Source organism: Nematolebias whitei, chromosome 12 (assembly GCF_014905685.2).
Source record: "Nematolebias whitei isolate Nwh7 chromosome 12, NemWhi1, whole genome shotgun sequence".
NCBI lineage: Eukaryota > Metazoa > Chordata > Actinopteri > Cyprinodontiformes > Rivulidae > Nematolebias > Nematolebias whitei.
Window position 1 is genome coordinate 39,970,342 of NC_056509.1, and position 24,338 is coordinate 39,994,679.

The window sequence follows — 24,338 nt, forward strand, 5'->3', positions numbered from 1 at the left end:
AAAAAAAACGAAGTCCAGATGACATGATTCAACCTTTTTTGTTGTTATATACCTGGATGACTGAGAAAACAAACTTTGTGTCTATAGTCCATTGTTTTCAGAATTCAGAAAACTAAATATGAATATAGAAATTAAATTTAGCCATTTTTCAGATGAGGTAAAACTCAGTAGTAGTACGGCCAAGCATACTCAAACACTTATTCAGCTCAGTACAATATGAAACATTTTTGTTTAAAAGCTTTGGCAAATTATAAACATTCCCATTAGCAAAATATGGAAGGAATTCACTAAAAACTTTCAAAAAAGTAATCAATATACATCTAACATTTGGGGTCAACCCAATTCAAAATGATCACAGCCAAATATTAGCAAAAACACACAAAAAAGCTGATAGTCAATATTACTGTTAGAATTTGAGGATTCTCAGCAACTACAACTTGGAAATTCTGCACATCAACATCCAATATCACAAGATTGCACATAAAAACATCTCAAGTTTCTGAAAGGTGGCGAGCAAGATGCATTTATTTCAAGAATGCAATGCCTTTAATTGTTATAAGCATTTTTTTAACTGCTATAAACAAAAACTGACTAAGCACAATTTAAGACGTTCTACATGGCTGGAATAGCTTAAAGCCGTCTATAGCTCTGATAAACCTGAACCATGGAATTCCTTTCATAATGTGTAGACCAGTATTGTACATTTTATAAATTGTGCTTCGAGTTATGCTGCTGTATTCATACTCATCTGCTCACTACAGACTCATGTTCAGGCTGCTGCTTACTATACCGCATCGGTTTACAATATTGGTCTTAATCGTACATCTTAGATCCTTGTATATAGTTTCTTTTTATACTTTATATTCTTTTTGGGTGTAACTGGGACCTTGTACACAATTTGCTCCACCTCATGTGCCACATGTGATCCAAATGACAAAGAACCTTGATATAATGACAAATAATAAAACTACTCAAGTGGTAAAGTGGTCTATGTATAGTTGAAGCAAGTATGAGGGCAGTTTAGACTACAACAGTATTGACATTACGAGAAAAGATAAGAAAACTATTAACTGAACAGCGTGTGTTTTGAAACTCAACTTTTTAAGTCAAAAGCAAAAATTTAAGTTATTTTTCTTAAAATTAAAAAAAAAAAAAATGCAAATAGACGAGTGACTTACCAAACAATCTTGTCATCGTAGATAAACTGAAGAAAAAAAAACAGAACAATTAGTTTCAGACTGGTAAAATGAATAAATTCATGATGAACACCGACTTACTGCAATCAAAGCCACGACGGACAGGATGTAGTAGAAGGAGTCCCTGAAAACAGCCCACCAGGTTAGCACCACCACCTGAGAATCCACAGGAACGCCTTTGTCATTATACACAAGTACAATGAAATTAAGAGCCACTCCTTTTTTTCAGTGCAAAAACATGCTTAAGAAAAATGCACACTAAAAACAAAAATGTAACGCAATACAGACATAATAGCACTAGAAAAGTAAAAAATACAAGTATTTCACAATTATATTGCACATTATGGATATTAGTGAGGTAGTTGAGAGGTAAGGTGATTGTACAGTAGAATTCCAGGGGTTTGGGAGGTTAGATTATTCAATCAGTGCATATGAGAGTTCAATGTGGTGATGGCTTTTGGGAAAAAACGGTTCTTGAATCCGTTTGTTCTTGTTCTGATGCACCTGAAGTGTCCGATATCTTCGGATCTCAGCTGTGTAGCACATGTTGAATAATATATTTCTATGAAATCTTATAAAGTTAAGTCAGATCCTCTGGACGTTCAAAAAACAAAAAAAGTAGAAACCTTTCGTCTTTCATCCGAAAGACTTCTTCAGTCAGACTGAAGATCTGAAAGACGAAACGTTTCTACGTTTTTGTTTTGTTTTTTGAACGTCCAGAGGATCTGACTTAACTTTTTATAGATTTTCTACCAGGATTATTGAGCATGCATCAAGATTGTCTATGAAAGGCAGATGTTGGATGTAACTGGGACCTTGTGTACATAATTTCGCTCCACCACATGTACCACATGAGGTGCGAATGACAATAAAGAAACTGACTCTGACTCTGACTTGATTGGAAGTGTTAGAAATATACAGAACATGCCACTTTACAGAAAGCCTGAATTTTATTTTCATCGTCTTCTGTTCTGAAAGAGCAAGTGTGTAAAACCTTAAGAGTATTAAAGATCTTTTGAGAAAAATATTGTAAAAAATCGTCACAAACTGTCACATATGGCCATTGCATAACGTTCTAAAACTCCACATCACAAAATAGCACATCTCCACATCACTGGAGTTCAATTCGGTTCAAAAGAAAAACTACTTCTGCTGTGCATGTAGTGCTCTGCAGTCTATAAATAAACAAAATGATGCCGCCGCAACAGCAACTCGCTTGGCCTGACACACGTGCACACACACACACACACACACACACACACACACACGCATACCTGTCCAGCAAAGATTCCACAGACACCAATGATGCATAAGATGTTGAAGACTGCTGAGCCGACAATGGTCCCCACTCCCACGTCACCGTGGGTGATGAAGACACCTGCACACACAGAGGGACGATGACACAGACCATCTGGGACTGTCTACACTGAATGTTTGCACGAGCGCGTACCGATGACCGACGCAAAGAGCTCTGGTGCAGAACTGCCAGCTGCCATGAAGGTGGCTCCTGCAACATCTTCACTGAGATCCAGTTTCTTCAGGGGGGGAGAGAGAGGAAAAAAAAATTTGTTTACGAAATGTCAAAGTTGAAATCAAAAGAGACGACAGCCGTCAGGGTACCTCGCAGATCTTCTCCAGCGAAGTCACAAAGTATTCGTCGCAGGTTATGGCGAGGGCCAGGAACATGTAGAGAGTCTGCAAACAGAATTGTTTATCAAACAACAAGCTGGGATAAACTGCTGCTAAGAGACAAGGGTGAAATGTTTCACTTGACTCCAAACTGAATATGGAATTAAATCCAAGCCATTTACAATATGGGGGAAAAAAATGTATATGGTTGCTCTTTATTATGATGAGGCATGAGAAAACTTCTACCAGCTGCTAAGAGAAGATCTATAAATAATAGATCAGAGAGCAGCAGCTCTGACAGGCATGACTCCCTCTATGCTGTCCACAGGAGGCAGTACAGGACCACAGCCTGAAGCTCAACGATTTACACCAAGTCAGGTTTCTACAAGAGATTCTGGAGTGTCATAACTCAAAAATCGGTTTTATTTTAACCATGTTGCAACTCTTAATTTCAGATTTTTTACAATGACATTCCATCTTTGCAAACGAGGAGAGTTCAAAACATGCAAATACGTCAACTGGAGTTTGAAAGACATTTTAGGGTTTGTAAAAAACAGGTTTTTAAATTTCTACATTAAGTTAAGTTTCATTTTGATGTAGATATAAAAAGGTCATAGACGTTTTTCCACTTATTAATGTCAAATGTTATAAAACTTGTATAACCGTGTGTGCTAAGAGTGGTTTTGTCTTTGCAAAGTGTAGCCTGCAGAAGCATGGAGCCTTTCACCTGATAAACTAGGCCCAAAGCTGGGAAGACCTCACCTTTGTCTGATAATCATAAAAAGATACTTCCTTATACTGCCTGTGAGCAGACTTTGAGAAAAAGCGACACGTAAACGTCTTGCATGCTTGTATTTCAGCGCTTCTCCATCTTGCAAGATTAAATCCTGTGTTAAAAGATTTCCCGTGCGGCTTATTTAGCTGATAGGATAATTCAATTATCAAACACATTTTGTAACCAACGCGCTTTAATCAAATTTCCAAACATACTTTTGTGGGTTCCACTATGTGGTGTTCAGAGTTTGACATCATAAAACAAATATATTTAGAAAGCATGAGCTTTAAACACTTCACAAACTGGTACAAGTCTGTGGTGGCATCATTTGGTTATCAGCTTGCAGCAAGCCGATTTTCATCTTTCATATGCACATTTGAAAAAGTGCAAACAACTTCTAGGAATGAGTGCTAGGTTCTTTAATCATCCAGCTTTATTAAGTGCAAAGCTCAAAGAGCAGAGTAATGCTGAGGAACATAAGCACATGTAGCCTGTAAACATGATGGCAAGTTGTTCCTGAAGCACATGGTCCCGACAGCTGGTGTCTTTTCCTCTGCGTTCACCAGCCCTGTTCTAAGTGATGTCAATTATGCTGATTTTAATGTTGAAGTGCTGATTAATCTTTTTAATTCGTCATGTTCTGGCATCCTGGACTCTGTTGCCCCACTCAGAACATAACATGCCAAATCATCCAGTCAACTTTGGTTAAATGAACACCCCCACTCTCATACATGCTGCCACTCAGAAAGAAGGTGGGAAAAGGGGCAAACTGCAAGCGTCTGGGAATCTTATGTGGCTGTTTATCAAAGTAGAGGGCTGTGAAAGCTGCAAAATCTGCTTTTATGTCCAATATAATCTCTTAATAGTCAAGCCCCCAGGTTCTTAAATATTTTTAGCTCTGACTCCAAGGAAATGACCGAGGTTACCAAAGTTAGTCATGGAGTTCCTCAAGGTTCAGTGCTTGGACCAATACTCTACCTTATATATGCTTCCATTTGGTAAAGTTAAACAGCAAGGGATAAATTGTCATTGTTATGCTGATACAAATTTATATTTGTCCATGAAATCCAATGATTCCCATCAGTTATTTGAACTACAGGTGTGTCTTAAAAAGACAAAAACCTGGATGACCCTAAATTTTCTCCTTTTTGATACGGACAAGACTGAGGTTTTGGTTTTTGGACCCGAGCATCTTAGGAATTAATTTTTCAGTCCCTCATCCTCCTTGGATGGCATTAACCTGGCCTCCAGCTTTAATGTTAAAAAATCTTGTTATTTTTGATCAGCGCATGTATTTTAACCCCAACATTAAAAATGTTACTAGAACCGCCTTCTTCCACCTGTGTAATATTGCTAAAATTAGAAACCTCTAAAAATGATGCAGAAAATCTGGTTCATGCATTAGTCACATCTAAACTGGACTATTGCAATGGTTTATTATCTGGGTGTCCAAATACTTAAAAAAAAAGTCTCCAGTTAATCCAAAATATCAAAAGTTCATGATCAATAATCCAGGTATAAAATCCAACAATGTTCAGTCAGGTCATCTGGATGGTTTCTTTAACATTTTGTCCTTCATCCAAAAGGACTTTTTCCCAATCTGAGGAGCCACGAAATAAAACTGATTCCCAACAAACAGCATACTCCATAGTGGATAGTAGAGTTGAGACAAATTGCTGCCGTCTTAACTGGAGTTGGCAGATATTCTTGGTCCACTTGCTCCTCGTTGTTCATTCATTGTCAAGAATCTTGGGAGGGTTTAGATTTGAAAAGCAAATATCCTCAGTAAAAATCAGTTTTTACCAGTTGTGTTCAATTTCTAAAGCAAAATCACATTCCTCCAAAAGACCACAAAACACCTCATCTATGCCTTCATCTGTAGATTAGCTTACCACAGTACTACTATATTAATCTTGTGGGTTTAAGGTCTTAATTATTTTTATTTGTTGGATTTTCCCCATTCTTAACCTAGTGACAAACATTTTTAAATGTGCTACATAAAATTTTGAAAAAATATATTAAACACCTGTAGGTTTTAAAGAAACCCCCCTGTTCTACACAGTCCTCACCCAACAGAACATATTTAAGACGTTCTACACCATCAGCATGAACACAATTCAACTCGTATATGTTTAGCATGTATCAGGACAATTCAACTCAGCCACAAAATCATTATACTTTGTAGAATGTAAAGACCTTATGGCATCACTTGAAAGGTTCTTACCGCCACAATGTGCAGCAGGACGGCTCCACTCTTTCGTTCATTGTTGGTAAAAAGGTCATCTGGAAACTCGTGGATTGCTGAGAAGAGAGGAAATGTCAAAGTCACCACGCATCAGGAGCATGACTGTGGGGTATGCATGTACCCACAGGACCTTGTGACTTCACGATGGGTGATCAGTCTGGGGTATATGCCAGGGGTGTTCTGCTGGTTCAGTAGAATAACTGGCTGTTTTGTCGTTTATCCTTTTCTACTGAATGGTTTTAATTTTTGGTGTAGTTAAACTGGAAAATAAAACAGATTGCAAAAGATTTAGAGCTTTTTGTGGAAAGCTTTTTGAACCAATCCAGTTTGGGCTTTGAAGGAAAATGGAAGTTTTTGCAAAAGGAATGTCACTGCACTTAAATACTCTGTTTTTAAAGGACAGTCGATCATTACATCTCAAAACAAAACTGTAAAAGCTTCAGCTATATTAAGTCCTACAGAATTAAAGCAACCAGGCAGACGAGACGTGCTGAGGCCTCATCCATCATCCAGAGCTCCTGCAGGAGCACAGCATGATCTTTGCAAACAGTTGGCTCAAATCTCAAAAGCAGAGATCCTCCACAAAGCACCTGGTTAAAGACAAGAAGCTGGCCTTTTTCCTGAAAAGACCAAGTATCTGTGGGGAGTGGTGTCCGCACAACCTCCTGGATCAAAACCACTCTATAAACAGCATTGGTCCTTTTTCATAACACCGCAAGCTTAAAAATAAAATATCTATATTGTACAAAACCATGATGCCAAGTTTTGCAGATATAAAAATGTTTGATTCATCTAGAGCAATGTGAATTAGAAAGGATGTGCGGAAGCAGCGGATTTAAAAAAAAAAAAAAAAAAAAAAAAAAGGTATTAGCACCTCAGACTACTTTCAGCTTTTCCCTTTTCAGGGGTTGCCACAGTGAGTCATCCTCTTCCATTTCACTCCGTCCTCTGCGTCCTCTGTCCTCACTCCAACTACCTCCATGTCCTCTCTAACTGCACTCACACATCTGTTTCCTGGCAGTTGTATTTCTAACATCCTACCAATATACCCACTGTCCCTCCTCTGGATGTGTCCAAACCATCTCAGTCTGGCCTCTCTAACTTCATCTCCCGGTTGTTCAACCTGTGCTGTACCTCCGTCTCATTCCTAGTGTTATCCGTCCTTGTCACTCCTCTGGAGTGTCATTTCTGCCACTTCCAGTTCTTTCTCCTGTCCATGTCCATATCCAGACCATACAACATAGTTGGTCTCACCACTTTCTCGTAAACTGTTCCTTTGACCTTTGCCAACACCCTTTTGTCGCAAATCACTCCTAAGACTTTTCTCCATTCATCCTGCCTGGACTGTTTTTCACCTCTTTACCACACTCCATTTTCCTAGACAGTGGACCCCAAGTACTTGAAGGCCTGCATCTTTGTGACCTCTGCTTCTTGTAGCCTCACTGTTCCACCAATCTCCCCCTCATTCACCCACATGTACGCCGTCTCAATAAGGCTGACTTTCATTCCTCTTCTTTCAAGTGCACCTCTCCAGTTTCTCTTCCACCTGTCCTCACCACAGATCACAACGTCATCTACAAACATAGCCCTCAGGGATGCCTGCCTGACCCGTTAGTCCATCACCAGAGCAAACAAGACAGGGCTCAGAGCCTCAGGCAGACGTTTTTTAAAACCTCAAACACTCGAACCAAGTCCGATTAGTCAGTTCAAGCTTTGTAAGGGCTTCAGATATACTTTGATTATTAAGTAGTTTGACAAGAGATGATTGTTTGAGGGGCATTTAAAAAAAAAAAAAAAAAAAAAAAACGGGTATTTTATTTTATTAGGCACTTGAACAAATATTGGCTGAGCAAATTGATGCACATTTTTAGAATACCCAAAATTCAAATAGTAATTTGACGTGTGGAGGTGCCATTCCCAGCTTGCCTGTATAAAAATCAAACTTAAACATGTATGCCAACATTTTCTACTTTAGAACTTAACGCCTCCTCAGCCATTTGTCCTAGTCATATACAATATAAAATTAGAACAAAAGTTCTTGGCTGATCACTCCTGTAATACATCCTTCATTCCTGTGTGCTTTAAAAAATGAAAAGGTTCTTGGTTTAGTGTTGTACAAAAAGAGAAAATGTGTAAAGTATGTAAATCTTTTTAGAAGGCTGCACTCAAACAGTGCAAGAGTTAGAATGAGTCCCAAATCTATCCATCTTGTAAGAGTAAATTCAAACTCATTAAAATAAAAATAAAAAAGGTAATTAACGTCATGTCATGGCCAGTGGCCACTGAATATGCTTTAATGTTAGAATCCAAGGACATTTTTTCCAACTCCTTTTGTTCTAGTTATTAAAGGTTTGCTCTTACAAAACCAGGCTCATGATGCACGTTACAAAACTGATGTGAACGTTGCATCATTTACCCACAGCAGACATTTAGTCTGACACTTCAGTTTCTAGACAGCATGATGGAAATGCTCAGACACTATTGTTGTGTTCAATGACACGTTTGTCAAACAGATGCAAACTTGACTAAAATGGAAGCTGATGCTTTAAAACTCCCTCCGTATTACAGGATTCCTGATTAATTTATCAAATATTGCTCTTTGGAAGAAAATTATTGCCCATCCTGGCTTAATACAGTCTGTTCATGCCGCCTCAGTGTCTGCAACTCAGATGATTCATATGAATTATGAATCAGAGGGCATCCGTGTCTAGTTTTAAAGATATACGGTCTAATTAAAGGTCCTTTATCACATGCAGTGATGTGAATCAGAACAGTGTTCACTTGAGATACGTTCCCTCTTCCGTCATGTTTGTGTGCACGTCACCTGACAGTGTGCAACATTTGAAAGCCTGCAGATTAATCCAATTTTTCACAGGATGTCAAAGCGTAATCAATCCCAAGCTTTTGGGATTTTATCCAATCACTATCACATGAAAGGATGTTCATCACTTGTCAAATTAATTGCATCCTTAATAATGAACAAACCGCACAACTTTTGATTCTTGGGACAAATAAAAACCCAATTTTGTAGGATTAATGTATTTTGTGCAACATGGACAATTCATACACCATAAATCTTGCTGCTTAGATTACAAAACGCTAATGAAAGATTTGATTCACGCATAGGTCATAATGTATAATGAAAAGCGAAACATTTGGCCGTCACTAAAATTCAAAACTAACACTGATGTGCCAGGCAGCTGTAGCTCATTTTATTTGACAGGTTTAGGTGTTGAATAAAACATTGGGGAAAGAGGCAGCATGTTGCAATTCCAGCAGTCTGCTGTTGAGCTGAACACTGAATACCTTCAGACCCCTCAAAAAGCCCCATTAATGCATGCAGAATGAAGCTTCAGAAAGGTATCTGAAGAGGGAGCACCAGTTTGAGCTTTTCCACATCTTGTATAAAAAAAAACGAGATCACAGAAAGGTTGTTGGAAAGTTCAGGCAGCAGAGTGATGACAGGTAGGCAGAGGTCACCTCTCAGGGCTCAGCATCTGCAGAGTTCACCTTCTCGCAACAGGGGTCAAACCAGGCATGAACTTTGCATTAGCAGCCAATTCTCACTGAAGGGCAGGACTTCTTAGTTCACATCTTAGATCTTAGTTTTTTTTATTTTACATTTTATACTTTTGTTGGATGTAACTGGGACAATTTCATTCTACCACATGTACCATATGAGTTAAAGAAACCTTGACAGGATGTACAGAGAGGGACAATTCCAAACAATTCAGACAAATCTGACATAGGCTCATGACTCATTACAGTTTAATGAGAAATATTTTAAGCATTTGATGGTGAAGCAGCGAGGATGTAATATTTATTGATTGCAATGTTTAAACTTTATATTATGCAGAGGAAGGCTTACCTAGTTACAATATTTGTTTCAATAATTTGTAACCCAATGTTATAGAAACAATTGAGCAATTTTTCTATAGGCATTAAATAATCAGCATAAAATTCATAATTTTCTGAATTTAAAAAAAGGGCACAAATACGCTTTCTGAAATCAAACTAGTTACAAAACTGCACTAGCAAATGTGAGTAACAAAGCATCTTTGCACAAATCTTGCACTAAAATCCAGACATCTTCATGTAATTGGGTCATAATTTATATAAACACAGGACGTCGCATACAAAGTTTTAAAATGCACAATAGCACAAACGTGAACAACCTACAACATGTTTTGACTGAAAGTATAAAAAAGCCCTCTAAAGAAATCGTGCATAAAATCATTATTTAACCCCGTTTGGACAATTGAGTGTTTTTAATGCAAAGGTTTACTGGAAATGCTTTTGTTTCAATCGTCAATCTCATTGAGACAAAAATCACAGTTCAGTCCCTGAAAAGTAGAATTTCTTGATTAATCATTGCATCTGCCAATGTATTATTTTTAAACCTAAACCCAACATTACCTCAGACACAAGTATCCTACAGTATGTGAAATCTCAAAAAAAAAAAAAAAAAAAAATACATTTAAGCTCATGTAAAAATGCTTTATACACATTTATGATACTTGATATAATTAAAATAAATCTAAGCTCTTCAATAAACTTCTTTGAAACCAGCTGAAATAATCTAATATTTTAAGTATTTTTAGTTGGTCAAAGTAGTAGCAATAGGATGTTGAGACTGATTCAGTGTCAGAATACAAATATTTGGATAAAATGCTGAAATGTTTCACTTTTGAATGTCAGTGAATCTACACAATTTGAACACTTTTATAATATTAAAGTTATGAAAATCGCTCAACAGTAGCTACATGTGTCTTTCTCCCCCATTTGCAGATTTTAAAAATAAAGTGTGCATACAGCACATTATACGCCCACTGACAATTGGTTTTTGTATCAACCTTAAACACATACAATAGTAATTGCACAAATACCTTTTAGAACATTTGACCTCGATTCGTGACCTTAAACTTTGACCTTAGTAAATGAAAAGATTTTGACAAGCCGTCTATGAGCATTACGTTTTGATTATCTTAAGCATATCAAAAAGGTATGGGACAAGCAAAAGACCTCGTTTTAACTTTGACCTTGATTTATGACCTTGAAGCTGAGGTGATAAGTCTATGCAACATTCTGTCTAGAGATGAAGTGTCATTTAATTATTTTGAGCAGATCAGAAGTTATGGACAGGACAAGAGAAAGATTAGGAACATATGACTATACTTTTCACTTTTCAACAGGCATGTAAAAAAATGGCAGTAGGATTTTCATTGCTTGTGCAACAGTGGCATTAAAAACTTCATGCATGCGACAAGTTTCCTTTTCATACAGCTAAATGCAATTAAGATTAAGTGACTGCTCTTAATTTTATTCCAACCACTAAACATACTTGGAATTTAATAACAAAAAAATCAAATGACAGCCATTCATGGGTCTTGATAAGTGTTAAAAATAAAAACCTCAATTTGATAGGATGCAAAAGTTGTAAATAAGTACAATGCTTTTAAGTTATTCCATAATCTGGCAATACTCCAGATGTGGTGCTATTGCCACTCATTTGGCGTCTCCTGCTGTACCAGAGACGTTGGCAGGACTTCATTTGAATAGGATTAGTGTTCATAGCACTTGTAGTGGCCAGAGCAAGAAACCTTACGACAAACTGATGAGCCAAGCAAAAGGTTTGCCTTTATAACCCTGTCTGCAGCTAATAAAAGCTAAATGGATCATCATGATAGAAAAGCATGATTCTTTCAAATGTTATACAACCAAAGATGACGTGAGCAAGTTGTTCTGGCAGGATGCCTGGTGCTACCCTCCGTCAGAGCCCTGACCCGCAGACCAGCCAAGTCATTAGCTAAAGACAATCGACACTCCAGTGCAGCAGTCGAGAAACTCTTCAGGGGAGTGATTCCTCTGGTTCATCATTAGCCCATTAGATAATTAGCTTGCACAAGCTGACGGCAAGCAGAAGAACTTAAAATTTAATTTAAAAAAAATCTGCAGTTCTTGTAAACATGAAGACTAAAATCCTTAGTCAACTTCAAGATCTGCGAGTCTCAACAGAAGAATTAACAGCTTTTTTACCCAAAAACGGTCATCTTGTGATGCTAGGATTTCAATGCTCAAAACATCACTCATGCTCGTCACAAACATCTTAGCTCATGCATCACTCTCACATGCCATTATTCTTAGCTGTAATAGTCATCTTTTACCAGACTGTGCTGAAAGAGTGGATGGAGAAAAGTTTCAGGTGTGATTTGTGACCAAAGGGTGATTGCAAAAGTCAAAAGGAAATCTAAAAAAGTTAAATCTGGTCCTCTGGACATTCAAAAAAACAAAAACAAAGCAAATCAACAAAAAAATGTAGAAACGTTTCGTCTCTCATCCGAGAGACTTCCTCAGTCTGAGGAGCTGTGTTCAGCTCAGTCTCTTAAATAGCACCGTCTCAGGGTGGATCAACCAGTTTTGCTGCTGACAACCAAAACCAGCTGATCACATGCTCAAGAAGGACCATCAGCCTAACAATGGGTCATTAGCACACTGATGGCTGTTTACTACTCACAGAGGGCTGAGTGATACTAGCAATCACAGCATTGTAAGAGGGGGACAGTTGAACCCGGAGGCCTCCACCCCTGTTTAACGATGGACGGTTTCTTTTCACAAAGATGGCCTCCTTTACTCCTCTCTCAAACCATCGTTCCTCTGTCCAGGATGTGAACATCTTCATCCCTGAAAGAGTGACCGCTGGCCTGGAGATGAGTGTAGACCGCAGAGTCCTGGCCTGATGATGTTGATCTTCTGTGCTGGGCCATCCTTTTGGCCAGTGGCTGTTTAGTTTCCCCGATGTAAGACTGATCACAGCCCTCCTGACACTGAACAGCATACACAACATTGCTCTGTTTGTGCCGGGGGACTGGATCTTTGGGATGAACCAGTCTTTGCCGTAATGTATTTTGGGGTTTAAAAGCCACTCTTACAATGCTGTGATTGCTAGTGTCACTCAGCCCTCTGTGAACAGTAAACATCCATCAGTGTGCTAATGATCCATTGTTAGGCTGATGGTCCTTCTTGAGCATGTGATCAGCTGGTTTTGATTGTCAGCAGCAAAACTGGTTGATCCACTCTGAGACGGTGCTATTTAAGTGACTGAGCTGAAAACAGCTCCTCAGACTGAGGAAGTCTCTCGGATGAGAGACGAAACGTTTCTACATTTTTTTTGTTGATTTGCTTTGGTTTTTTTGAATGTCCAGAGGACCAGATTTAACTTTTTTAGATTTTTCTACCTGGATTATTGAGCATGCATCAGGATATTTTGAATCAAAAGGAAATATTTACAATAGAGTAGTGATGTCAGCTGTGTTGTATGGTTTAAAGACCGTGTCGACAAAAAGTCAGGAGTAAACTGGAGTACCCGGAGAAAACCCACGCATGCATGGAAAAAACATCCACCCAGAAATTCCCCCGGACCGGGGTTTAAACAAGCTCGCTGAAAAGCGGCTCTACCAACTGTGCCACCGTGTTGCCACAGTGACAGTCTATGCTAAAACAAATGCATGGAGCTTGACAGAAAATCTTACATTTACGAAAAGTATATCCAGCCATTCTTTGACAGATGTCTGATAAATTCAAAAAGTGGGAAGGTTGACTTCTCACAAATATGACTTAAAAAAATTCAGAATCATTTTTTTGTAAATTCATGCATGTAAAAGGAAAATCTGACCGCAAGTTTCAGACTTTTCTACTTGAAAATCTCATGTACGTATGACATTGTGGGAACTTGAGAATTCCTCCTTTTTTTATCCACGTTCCATCTCCAGTATGATTTGAGAAGGAAGCATCAATTATGATGCCAGCATAGCCTCAGTTTGACATCTGTCTGTTTAAAATTAAAAATGAACTGGCGTTCCCCTAAAGTTGACCAACCTGCATTCTAACATGAAGCTGCTGCTGCTGCTGCATGTGGTTTAGCATCATGTTTACAGAATGCAAAGGTTTCCTCCAGCAGACTACTCCACTTTAAAACCACATCACACCAATAAAAGAAAAAAGGTGACCTAATGCTCTGTAGACCATTTTCAAGCTAGTTACAAATTCCAACATTCGAGTTCCAGATTTACTGTATGTTGCTTTTTGGGGGGCAACATTTATTCAGTTTATTAGAATGGTTGCTGGAAAATTTCATAGTGGTGGGATACAAGATCTGCACGAGATTGTTTAACGAGAATTTTCAGGTGCTGCATCAACAACTAAAACATTTGTTCTTTACAGAAAAGAAAATATCTTGTGAAGAAAGGAGTGTCAAGAAATCTCTAGTTTAAATGGTAAAAATTTTATTTTATACCAAAACCTGATGCACAAACCTGCTAATCATTAAAATACTAAAAAGGTCCGCGTTTGAGTTTGTAATTGAAATGCCCATGGTTTGATTCAATATATTCTGCCCCGATTATTATTATTATTTTTTTTTATTATTTTTTTTTTTTAAGAGTTAAATCATTTTCAGTATCAAATATCAAACCGTCTGCTGAATGTTTAAAAGCATCACACCATCTGGTTATGTGAGCAAAGTAGTCAGTGATATTTTGAAACCGAACCTTAATCAATTTAAGACCACAAGTCAAAATTGTTAAATTTTGTGTGTGGGGGGAGGGGGGTCTCTGTAAAGTTGGTCTTTTTCTTCCCTCCCGCAGCTCGATGAGTTAAAAAAAAAAAAAAAAAAAAAAAAATTAAGTTTTTAAAAAGTTTGGTCAATAAAAACCAGAAAATCGGACGCCTCCCACACAGACAGGTGCACGGCTTCCTGAAATGGATATTTAATTAGATTTGAAGTAATAATTCTGAAATACTCCAGATTAACAGTTAAACGGAAGACTAATTAAAAAAAAAATTTTTTTAAAAATTCAGCAAAGTAACTAATAATTGAAAAATTATTCAACACATCACCACTAAATGAAAGATTAAAGTGGGGATCAAACCCACAAATTTTCATTTACAAAACCACTGCTTCCATCATTGACCCACCACACAAACAGGAGCCAAAAAAAATTTGTTTCAGTAAGGTCTGTTGTGGGTAAACATGCAAAGACATGATTTTTCATTTTAAACAAATGTAAAAAAATAAATAAAAAAAGGGAAAAAATATATAGAACACTGAATCTCTTGACTGCAAAACTTGGAGTTTAATGAAGAGGTGCAGAATGTAGATCAGCCAAACAGAATCCAAAGAGAACTCCCCATCACAGATTTTCCACAGCTTTTATACATTTCTTGTGACATAACAGCACTCACTTGTCACTCATATACTCAAGAGGATGCATTGGGTCAAGCCCCCCAACCCAGACTTCATGGTATCTTTGTTTCTATGTGGGTTCATTGATAGTCATATTACACTACTAATAACCATATTCTACTTCAGGTCCTACCTGTTGGAGGAAATTTTCTGTTCTTTGACTTTCCTCTGTTGTTCTTGGTTTCCTGTTCTGGTTCCCTCTGCTCCAAATGGATTTAAAAAACCGCATATCTTCACTGTTGGGCTCAGCAGGTTTCACTGCAACGATTCCTGGGTTTGAGCTCATGTCAGGTGTAGGTTGAGGTATCAGCGCGCTAAATGTATCCACAGGACAGAAAATCAGATACCCCAAATAAAAACTACTGGACCTGCCTGTTCGGATCAATGGCCACATGTTCAGCTCCACTTGACAAACATGGGTCAATGAGCGGTACTGCCCCATAATGGAAGTTAAAAAAATAATAAAAAATGGATCACAAATTTTACAATTTCACTTTAAATGGTTGAAAAAAAAATGCACAGAACAAAATATGCATCAAGCTCAGTAAATTTATATTTATTAGAAGGAACTACTTTGTGGGCTCAATGTTATCAAGGTTATCTTGTTCAAGGCTCCCGTGGCTGCCATTTGGCAGCCAATCGATTTTTGGCACAACACTGGTCTACGTTTCCGGGTGGTCAGTGGTGACGCATAACAGATGACTTATACGGCGAAGCAACATTTATTAGGGATGCATGATATTGGATTTTTGGCTGATATCCGATATGCTAAAACTTATTCGTCCGATAACCGATGCAGATACTTTATACATGTTTGTCAGAACAGTTTTTATTTAGGCTTATTTGCTATATAAAAAAATTAAAAAAAATTGTCCAACAGCTTTAAGAGTTACTGACGTTCAATAACAGCCATGCGATATGCATAGCACTTTTAATTTATTTTAAATGAAAAGTGTTTAAATGTTATTAGCATTAGTCCCCTGCGACGCCGTCTCACTTGGAGGCTTGTTCCTAGCTGCAGTGTGGGATCCTCTGCATGCTTGTGCATGAATGACAGCCTTTTTAAGTTCAATGTTTTTATCTATACATTGTGCTGCAAGACTAATCATGCTAACTGAGCTAACACGACGTCCAAAATGTCTGTGGTAAAACTCATCCAACAAGACCCTCGGAGCATGTGGAGGGGCATTAAGTGCATAACAGATTATAAAGGAAGGAGTGAACAATGTCCCAAAGACCCATCTCTGCCTGATGCCCTCAACAAGTTCTATGCACGCTTTGAAGACCCGAACAGACCACCCAGCACCAGACTCACCTCGCCACCGGATGAAGAGCATCTCAGCGTGACCTCAGCAGAAGTAAGGAGTACCTTCAGGAGGATTAATCCGCACAAAGCAACTGGCCCAGACAACATCCCCGGAAAAGTGTTGAAGGAATGTGCTGATCAGCTCTGTGAGGTGCTGGCAGACATCTTTAACACCTCACTTACCCTGGAGACAGTTCCCACCTGCCTGAAGACTGCCACCATCATCCCAGTCCCAAAAAGCTCTACAGTGACTGGTCTGAATGACTATCGGCCAGTGGCCCTCACCCCGATAGTCGCTAAATGCTTCGAAAAACTGATCATGACTCACATCAAAACAACCATCAACATCAACGAGGACCCTCATCAGTACGCATACCGTGAGAACCGATCAACAGAGGATGCAATCTCCTCTGTGGTCCACACTGCGCTCAACCACCTGGAGCAGAAAAACTCTTACGTCCGTATGCTCTTTGTGGACTTCACATCCGCCTTCAACACCATGATCCCCCAAACCCTGATGGACAAACTATCCACACTAGGACTAAGCCCCTCCATCTGCAACTGGGTACTAGACTTTTTAACAAACAGACCACAGTTAGTGAGGATCCACAACCTCTCCTCCTCCACCATAACCCTCAGCACTGGCTCTCCTCAGGGATGTGTGTTGAGCCCCCTCCTGTTTACTCTGCTCACATATGATTGTGCAGCTACCCATCCAGGCTGTCACATTGTAAAGTTTGCAGATGATACAGCGGTGGTGGGATGCATCACAAACAATGATGAGTCCAGCTACAGGCAGGAGGTGGAACACCTGGAGAGCTGGTGCAGAGAGAATAACCTTCACATCAATGTGAAGAAGACAAAGGAGATGATTGTGGACTTCAGAAGGAACAAAAACACCTACACCCCCCTGAACATAAGAGGATCTGCGGTGGAAGTGGTCTCCAGCTACAAGTACTTGGGTGTACACATGAATGACAACCTCAGCTGGAGCAACAACACCACCAGCCTGATCAAGAAAGCTCATCAGAGACTCTACTTCCTCAGACGGCTGAGGCGAGCTGGTCTGGGAAGCTCAGTCCTCACCTCCTTCTACAGGTGTGCAGTGGAGAGCATCCTGTGCTCGAGCATCAATGTGTGGCATGGAGGCTGCACAGCTGCAGAAAGAAAAGCTTTGCAGAGAGTGGTGAAGGCTGCACAGAAATCTGTTGGAATCAGTCTCCCCACCATCACAGACATCTACACCTCCAGATGCAGGAAGAGGGCCACCTGCATCATGAAGGACCCCACCCACCCAGCACACACACTTTTTGCCCCACTCCCCTCAGGAAGGAGGTTAAGGAGCATTAAGTGTAGAACCACTAGACTGAGGAACAGCTTCTACCCTGAGGCTGTTAGACTCATGAATCTCTAACTAGAATAATCACTGTGAAAAACCATATCATGTTGCTGCTGATCTGTTTCATGTTGCTGCTGATCTGTTTCAATGTTGATGTGTTCATGCGTGCACATCTGCTCACAGACTCATGTTCATGTTTGTGCTGATGTTCAATGTTTTTATGTTATGGGTGCTTAGTGTATATTTAGTTGATGTTTTTCTTAGTTCATATCTTAGATGTTATTACTGTTTTTCTTATACATTTTATTGTTGGATGTAACTGGGACCCTGTGTACATAATTTCGCTCCACCACATGTGGTGCGAATGACAATAAAGAAACTCTGACTCTGACTCTGACAAGTTGTGCTATCCATAGACATTAATACGTATTAATGTCTATAGTGCTATCAGCCATTAGCTTCTCAATGATGTCGGAAATGACTGCGTGTAACTCAGGTGAGGCTATGTTGGAAAAATATCCGGCTGGGGACGATGTATCGAGGCTCAAAGTAGTCCATAAAATCTTCAGAATCAGATATCCTCACAAACGAAAAATAAAACTTCCACACCGCCGACATTTTTAATTTTCCTCTCAGCCGTGAGATTGGGTAGGCGCACAAGACATCACTGCGTTGTGCTGCCGCTGCAATGTCATGGCGTTGTTCTACAACGTCATGTTGTGCTGCCGCTACAGGCAAAAATGAAGTTTTTACATCAGCGAGTTATTTTAATGGAATGGCCGATGTCAGATATTGAAAATTATGCTAATATCAGCAGATTCAGATAATAACTTACATCCTTAATATTTATGTTTTTTTCCCCCAATTTATTAGACATATTTGGACTGATGCGACATGTACGGCAGAAAGTACAGTAGAATGGGGTGCCAACTCAAACAGCGTTAAGGTAAAATAAGTGGATCCATACACCAAACAGCATCCATTAAACCACCATTTGTGACCTCTTCCCAAATTAAAAAAAAAAAAAACTTAATACAGGGTTGTCATCTTTAATTACCCACAATTTCCATGACAAACTTCTACACAAAGATTTTAGAAGTTCTTAAAATTTTAATACAATAAAAACGGAATAAAATGATACAACACATTAAAGTGGCTTGTCTTCGGTACATCACGAGAATTATTCCTGAGCATTTAAAGATGTCGAATATTCAGAGTTTATTGGTGAGGTTTAATATATCGCTGCCCTTTCTCAAAGTAAAGTTGTTCAATAGCTGGTGTTTGTCTAGTTATTGGGTTTACCCATTTGTCAGGTATTTAAAAAAAAAAAAAAAAAAAAATCCCATTCCCAGCATTCCTAAATCAAAACAGATCTTTGAGAGCACATTCATTATAAAAGGCATGAGCTCAAAACAGTTTACAAAGCACCTTGCGTTTTTTCCAGGAGTCATTCCTGATCAACAAAAAAAAAAAAAAAAAAAAAAAAAAAAAAAGGAGGCACTTATGATAAACGGCTGCCCCAGCAGTACAAGTCTTAGGAAGAGCGAAAAACAACATCAGCACCCCAGGAACACACAAGGGCTCCCTGATCACAGAAGTAAATTAGAAAATGGAGACTAAAGCAGGTTGAGTGTAATCTATGCAACTTGCAAACCATTTCTAAACAGAGCTTCAGACATCGCAGACACTCAGCAGAGGACTCCATTCTTATACTGGTTTCCCCCCCTACAGTTGGTGCTCACACCACGGGACCAAAACGAGGTTCAGACACCAATCTGGGATACAAAATCTCCGAGTCAGAGCAATGCAAGCCTATTAAACAGATACAGCATTGAAAACACTAAGGAACAACTCCCCACAGATTAAAAATGACCTTGACTCTAAAAAATAATAAATTTTAGTTTTAGATGGTATAATTATACAAAACCTTTAATCTTATGGGGAGAAGTTTTGTCCAAACAAAGGTGGTTTCAAAATATCAAAGTACCTACAAGTAGTTTTTGTTTGTGGTTTTAATGTGGCGAGGCTCCCGTGAAATGGAACGCTCAAATGCTCGCATAAAAAAAAAAAAAACTTAAGATTTATACATATGTTCTATGTTGCAAGATACCAGAGAAGCTTAATACAGCACCTATACGAAATACTGTGGACTAAAGAGGTTTGGGTGGAGGGGAGGGGCAAATCATGTAAATATTTGCTCAATATCGGAGAGAAAGCTACTTTCGATCAAAGATATACATTTTTTAAAGGGTTCAAATATAACTAATCGGAACCATTTATGATATTTTACTCCCCACAGAGGGCTGAATCTAAGCAGCCAGTCAACTCAGGTGAACTTAATTTTTGTAACCATGTACAGAATACTCACAAGACAAGAACAAAGTCATATGATCAGCTTAGACCAACAAAGCAGAGGGGTGTTGCGATGAAAGGCGGGGGGGTGAGGAGTGTCTGGAATGTCGAGTCTGGTCCAGAACGCTTCAGTGGAAAGTAAGTAATTCAGTTGTAGTGAACCAGATGACCTCAAATCTACCAGATGGACAGAGACTGTTATTTTCATTGATCTGAATAAGTCTGGGCCATCTGATGACTTTCTTTCTTGAATTAATCAAGCAGAAAAGACAATTCTTTATAATCATTACTGTCTTACAAATGTTTTGATAATCAAATTGTGTTAGTTCACTCAATGCTTATAGGTTGAAAAGAACTACTCATCTTTATTTTACATAAACAGTAAGTAATGATTTTTATTCCTCATTCCAAGAAGAAATCACCTGAATAAGCATTCCTTGATTTTCTGTCTGAAATGAGTCAAGTCGTAAGTATGTGAAAGGTTGGTTTTCGGTCAACTAAAATGTTTACCGAGAAAAATGTCATGTTTAAACTTTTTCAGAAGATTACCAAGAGTTGACTCCACGAAGTCTGCTGTTGCTGCAATAATCTTTTCTGTATGTGAAAACAAATTTCATTCTCTGACCTCGACTGTTGATAAACACCTTACGTCAAAACCACTCCTCTTTCTGGTCCTTCCACGAAACAGAAAGCTCTAAATTGAACAGGAAGTCGACCCAAATAAAATGTGGCAACTTCCCAGTTCATGTTAGATTGAGAGTGCAGCCGGTTCTGAAAGTTTCAGAGCAATGAAGAGTCCAAGAGAGCAATGAAGAATCCAGAGGTTTTTGGGATTATAATTCTGTTTTGAGCTAACTACGCACGACTCTCTGAAGGTTTGGTAGTTCTCGACGGAGACGCTGAAACGAGTCAGAAAGGAACTACTCCGACGCTGATTCATCATCAACAGGTAGATGGTTCTATTTTGACCAAGTGTACCGTGAGAAGCTGAGATCGGACGGAGCGTGCAATTTCTGGTTAAACAGATTAAATTTCCCTCACATATTTCCTCTGTAAGATAAATCTCAATTTACTCTTAAACTCACCTCTCTCTCATAAATCAGTGCAGATATTTTTAGAAATATCTGAAGCAAAGTCCTCAAATCACCGTCGAGTGATTTGAAGTTCATTATTTGTGAAACTGTCTGTTATTATTTTCATATTTTGCCAAATTAATGTAAATGTTTGATGTTAAACTTTGATTCTGAAAATAAATGATTCCATTCATTTGATGGGTCAAAGATAAATAACGTCTCTCGTTACATTTTGTGTTAAATTCAATGCACGGCATTTACAGTCAGAAAAATGAAGAACTCGTGAAAAGTATGCATAAATATATATCCATATATTTGTCATACAACAAGTGACACGTATCTCACGTGACTCACTACACAGTGAATAAAGTCCTAACAATGTAGAAGTGTTTGACTTGTTTTCACAAACGGTGATAATTTCCATGAACCATGAGAGATTCAGCTCGTTATGACCAGTAATGAAGTTATAGCCTGTAATAATCTCTATAAATCAGTAAACTGTTGCATTAACTTCTAAACAGTTTGAAAGTCATCTTCTGCGTTAGTATGATGCATTAAAACTGCAAAGTGATTATATGAATAATTTAAAATGCCTTTACAAAAAAAATACTTACTAAACTGAGGGAAATTTGGTTAAGATAAAGTATAGTGCCCAAACTGCCTACAGCCAGTGAATACAAAAAGGATAAAGATGATTTGCGTGTCCGTCAATATAAAATAAAGCTAAGCCTCAAGTCTTTGCCCTGGCAGCTTTAATGACAATCTTTTTCTACCCCGTCATGCATGGTCACACAAAACTCATGTGACTCAGTGTTTGAGGGGAGAAAAATGAAAACTGGTCAAACTAAGCCGTTCAGATTGCATAGCAATAAAATTTATACATTTCTTGCCATCACTGCATGTTTTAAAATAATCTTTGTTACTTAATATGACAGATGTCTGCATGAAGTATAACAAAGGGATGCTCAGTCAAACTGTGTTGTAAAATACACAATTAAAGCATTAGAGGGGAAGTGAACTGGACCACAAGTATGATTCAATTGAGACAAAATGGCTTTTGTTTATAGACACTTGTCCTCATTTTACTCACAGTTCACCAAAAGAATTCAAGACGGTCATAGAATCCAATATAGTTTGACTAGTCATTTGTATGGCACCATTTCTGTAGAACCAAACATTGAATAAAAATCAAGTTCAGAATCAGCATAAGCTTTATTATCATTGTACCAAAATGCAGCGAGATCATGTTCGTACACTCGTCCAAAAGATTAGAGTGCACGTTGCTGCTGCTCTTAAGAGTGCAGCCCCTTATTCTTTTTGGATAGAAAAAAGGAAAAGGCCATGAGGACAGGATAGTGGTATTACAAAAAGAGATCTTCACATCCTTTCCTTATAAGACATGATTTAAGACATGACCAATAAAATAAAAAAATATACCACACCAGCAAGCAATTTTATAGACTCATTACATATGTGCATCTGACGACAAGACTGAGATTTGTCTATGAAGCACTTCCAGATAGTCCATAGTCCTGTTAAGAGGTTTGTGTCAGCCGGTACAGCTCTGATAAGCATTCACAGAAGTTCTCGGGGTTGGGGGGGTTGAGATGGAGCTTTTCCTTAGTTTACACATGCATCTCTTGTAAATTAGTCCGAGGCTCAGTAGGATTTACCAGTCTAAATAAAGGTTTAAAGAAATATCCCTGGAGAAATTTGACGTCTGACTGCTTCGAGGTCAAATGGGGGAGTCAGATTCAGATAAGCCACAATTGTTGATTTTTTTTCCAGGCAAATTTATTACTCAGCCTTGAGTTCTGCTGGTACTTTCGATCCAAAATGGCCAGATTTGTGGGCATTCCACTGGTCTGTGCTTATAAGCTCCCTCTAAGGTCGTCCCCAACATGCTGGTGAATCCCAGAAGCCGCAGGTGACCTGCGATTCACAAAAATGGCTTCAGTCTTACGGTTTAGCTTGTAAACCAGCTGATTTTGAGTGCTCGAAGCATGAACCAAACCGTCACACAGGCTCAGCAGTTTTGCCACGTTCGAAACTGTTGCCACAGTCTTCAATAGCCAATAACATGGGTATCCGCCTGTGCCAAAAAGTAGAAACCCTGCTATCACGATTCCAATTCTATAAACATCAGCTTCTAAACTCCCCATGGATCCATGATGTATCCTGTGGTCTATGTTACACTGGGGCATGAGGGCTCCCCAGGACCACGTCACTTTGTTAAAAAAAAAAATGTATTGATTGCGTTAAATGTCCAGCTGACCAGATCTACGACAGTAGTTTTACGTTTCGGAAGATGTTAAATAGGAGCTCCAATACTGAGCAAAAAAAGCAGGAGGGGAACAAGAGGGGAAAGAAATGTGTCCACCTTGCACGAGAGCAAGTGAGGAAGGAAGTTCAATCCTTAAAGGGTTTTTAACTACAGTAATTTCATCCATTTTGCAAAGGATTAATTTTGGGTTGAACTAAAAAGTAGTAGATGGTTAAAAGAAACTCAAATGGATTGATCAAAAAATTTGTTGCACCAACTAATCTTTATTCCTGCACCAACGGCCAAGTTTAACCTGTTCAAACCAAAAACTTACATAAAAACAGAAAAAATGAGCATTGAAACTTCAGTATTCTGGAAATCTTCAAACACTTAAACCTTTATCTTGAAATTAAGTTAGTTTCTTCAAAAGTTAAGACAAGTATTTGGCCTTAAATGTTACACTTTACATTTAAGAAAATGTTAGAATTCCTTAGCCTAACTTGAACGTCTTTACAAATGATGCAATATGCTCAAAATTACAAGTTGAATACAGTTTATTCCATTAGCATGGACCCATTTTCATTTCAAGTAGGCATGCAGTCATTGGTTCCTGTGCATTTTAAACACATTTTCCTTCAACTACTTGAAGTTCAACTATTCACCTACCTAACCTTTGCCGTTTTGTTCTCGAAAGATTTTCCCCTCTTCAATGGAAACTGGGGATTTAATTGATGATGGAAAATACTTTGTAAAGGAATGCTTACCTGGCTCTGAGCAGTTCTTTGGCTCCGTCTCATTTTCTAATACTGAGGCCATTAGCCTTCTCCCCCAGTGTTCAAGGTCTGGATGCCCCTCCACAATCATCCCATGTCCTGAAACGAGAATATAAAAAACAGCTCTGGTTAGCAATTAAAATGCA

General features: G+C 38.6%; 1 protein-coding gene across 1 annotated transcript in view; it reads right to left on the minus strand.

Moving 5' to 3' along the window:
• Positions 1-24,338, minus strand: part of slc24a4b (solute carrier family 24 member 4b) — a 46,801-nt gene that overhangs the window by 14,976 nt on the left and 7,487 nt on the right. The window contains exons 2-8 of the mRNA XM_037685568.1: positions 24,184-24,291; positions 5,825-5,901; positions 2,817-2,891; positions 2,647-2,731; positions 2,471-2,574; positions 1,278-1,352; positions 1,179-1,204 (exon numbers count right to left, since the gene is read on the minus strand). Coding sequence (XP_037541496.1) covers positions 1,179-1,204; positions 1,278-1,352; positions 2,471-2,574; positions 2,647-2,731; positions 2,817-2,891; positions 5,825-5,901; positions 24,184-24,291 — 550 coding nt within the window. The remainder of the gene's footprint in view (positions 1-1,178; positions 1,205-1,277; positions 1,353-2,470; positions 2,575-2,646; positions 2,732-2,816; positions 2,892-5,824; positions 5,902-24,183; positions 24,292-24,338) is intronic.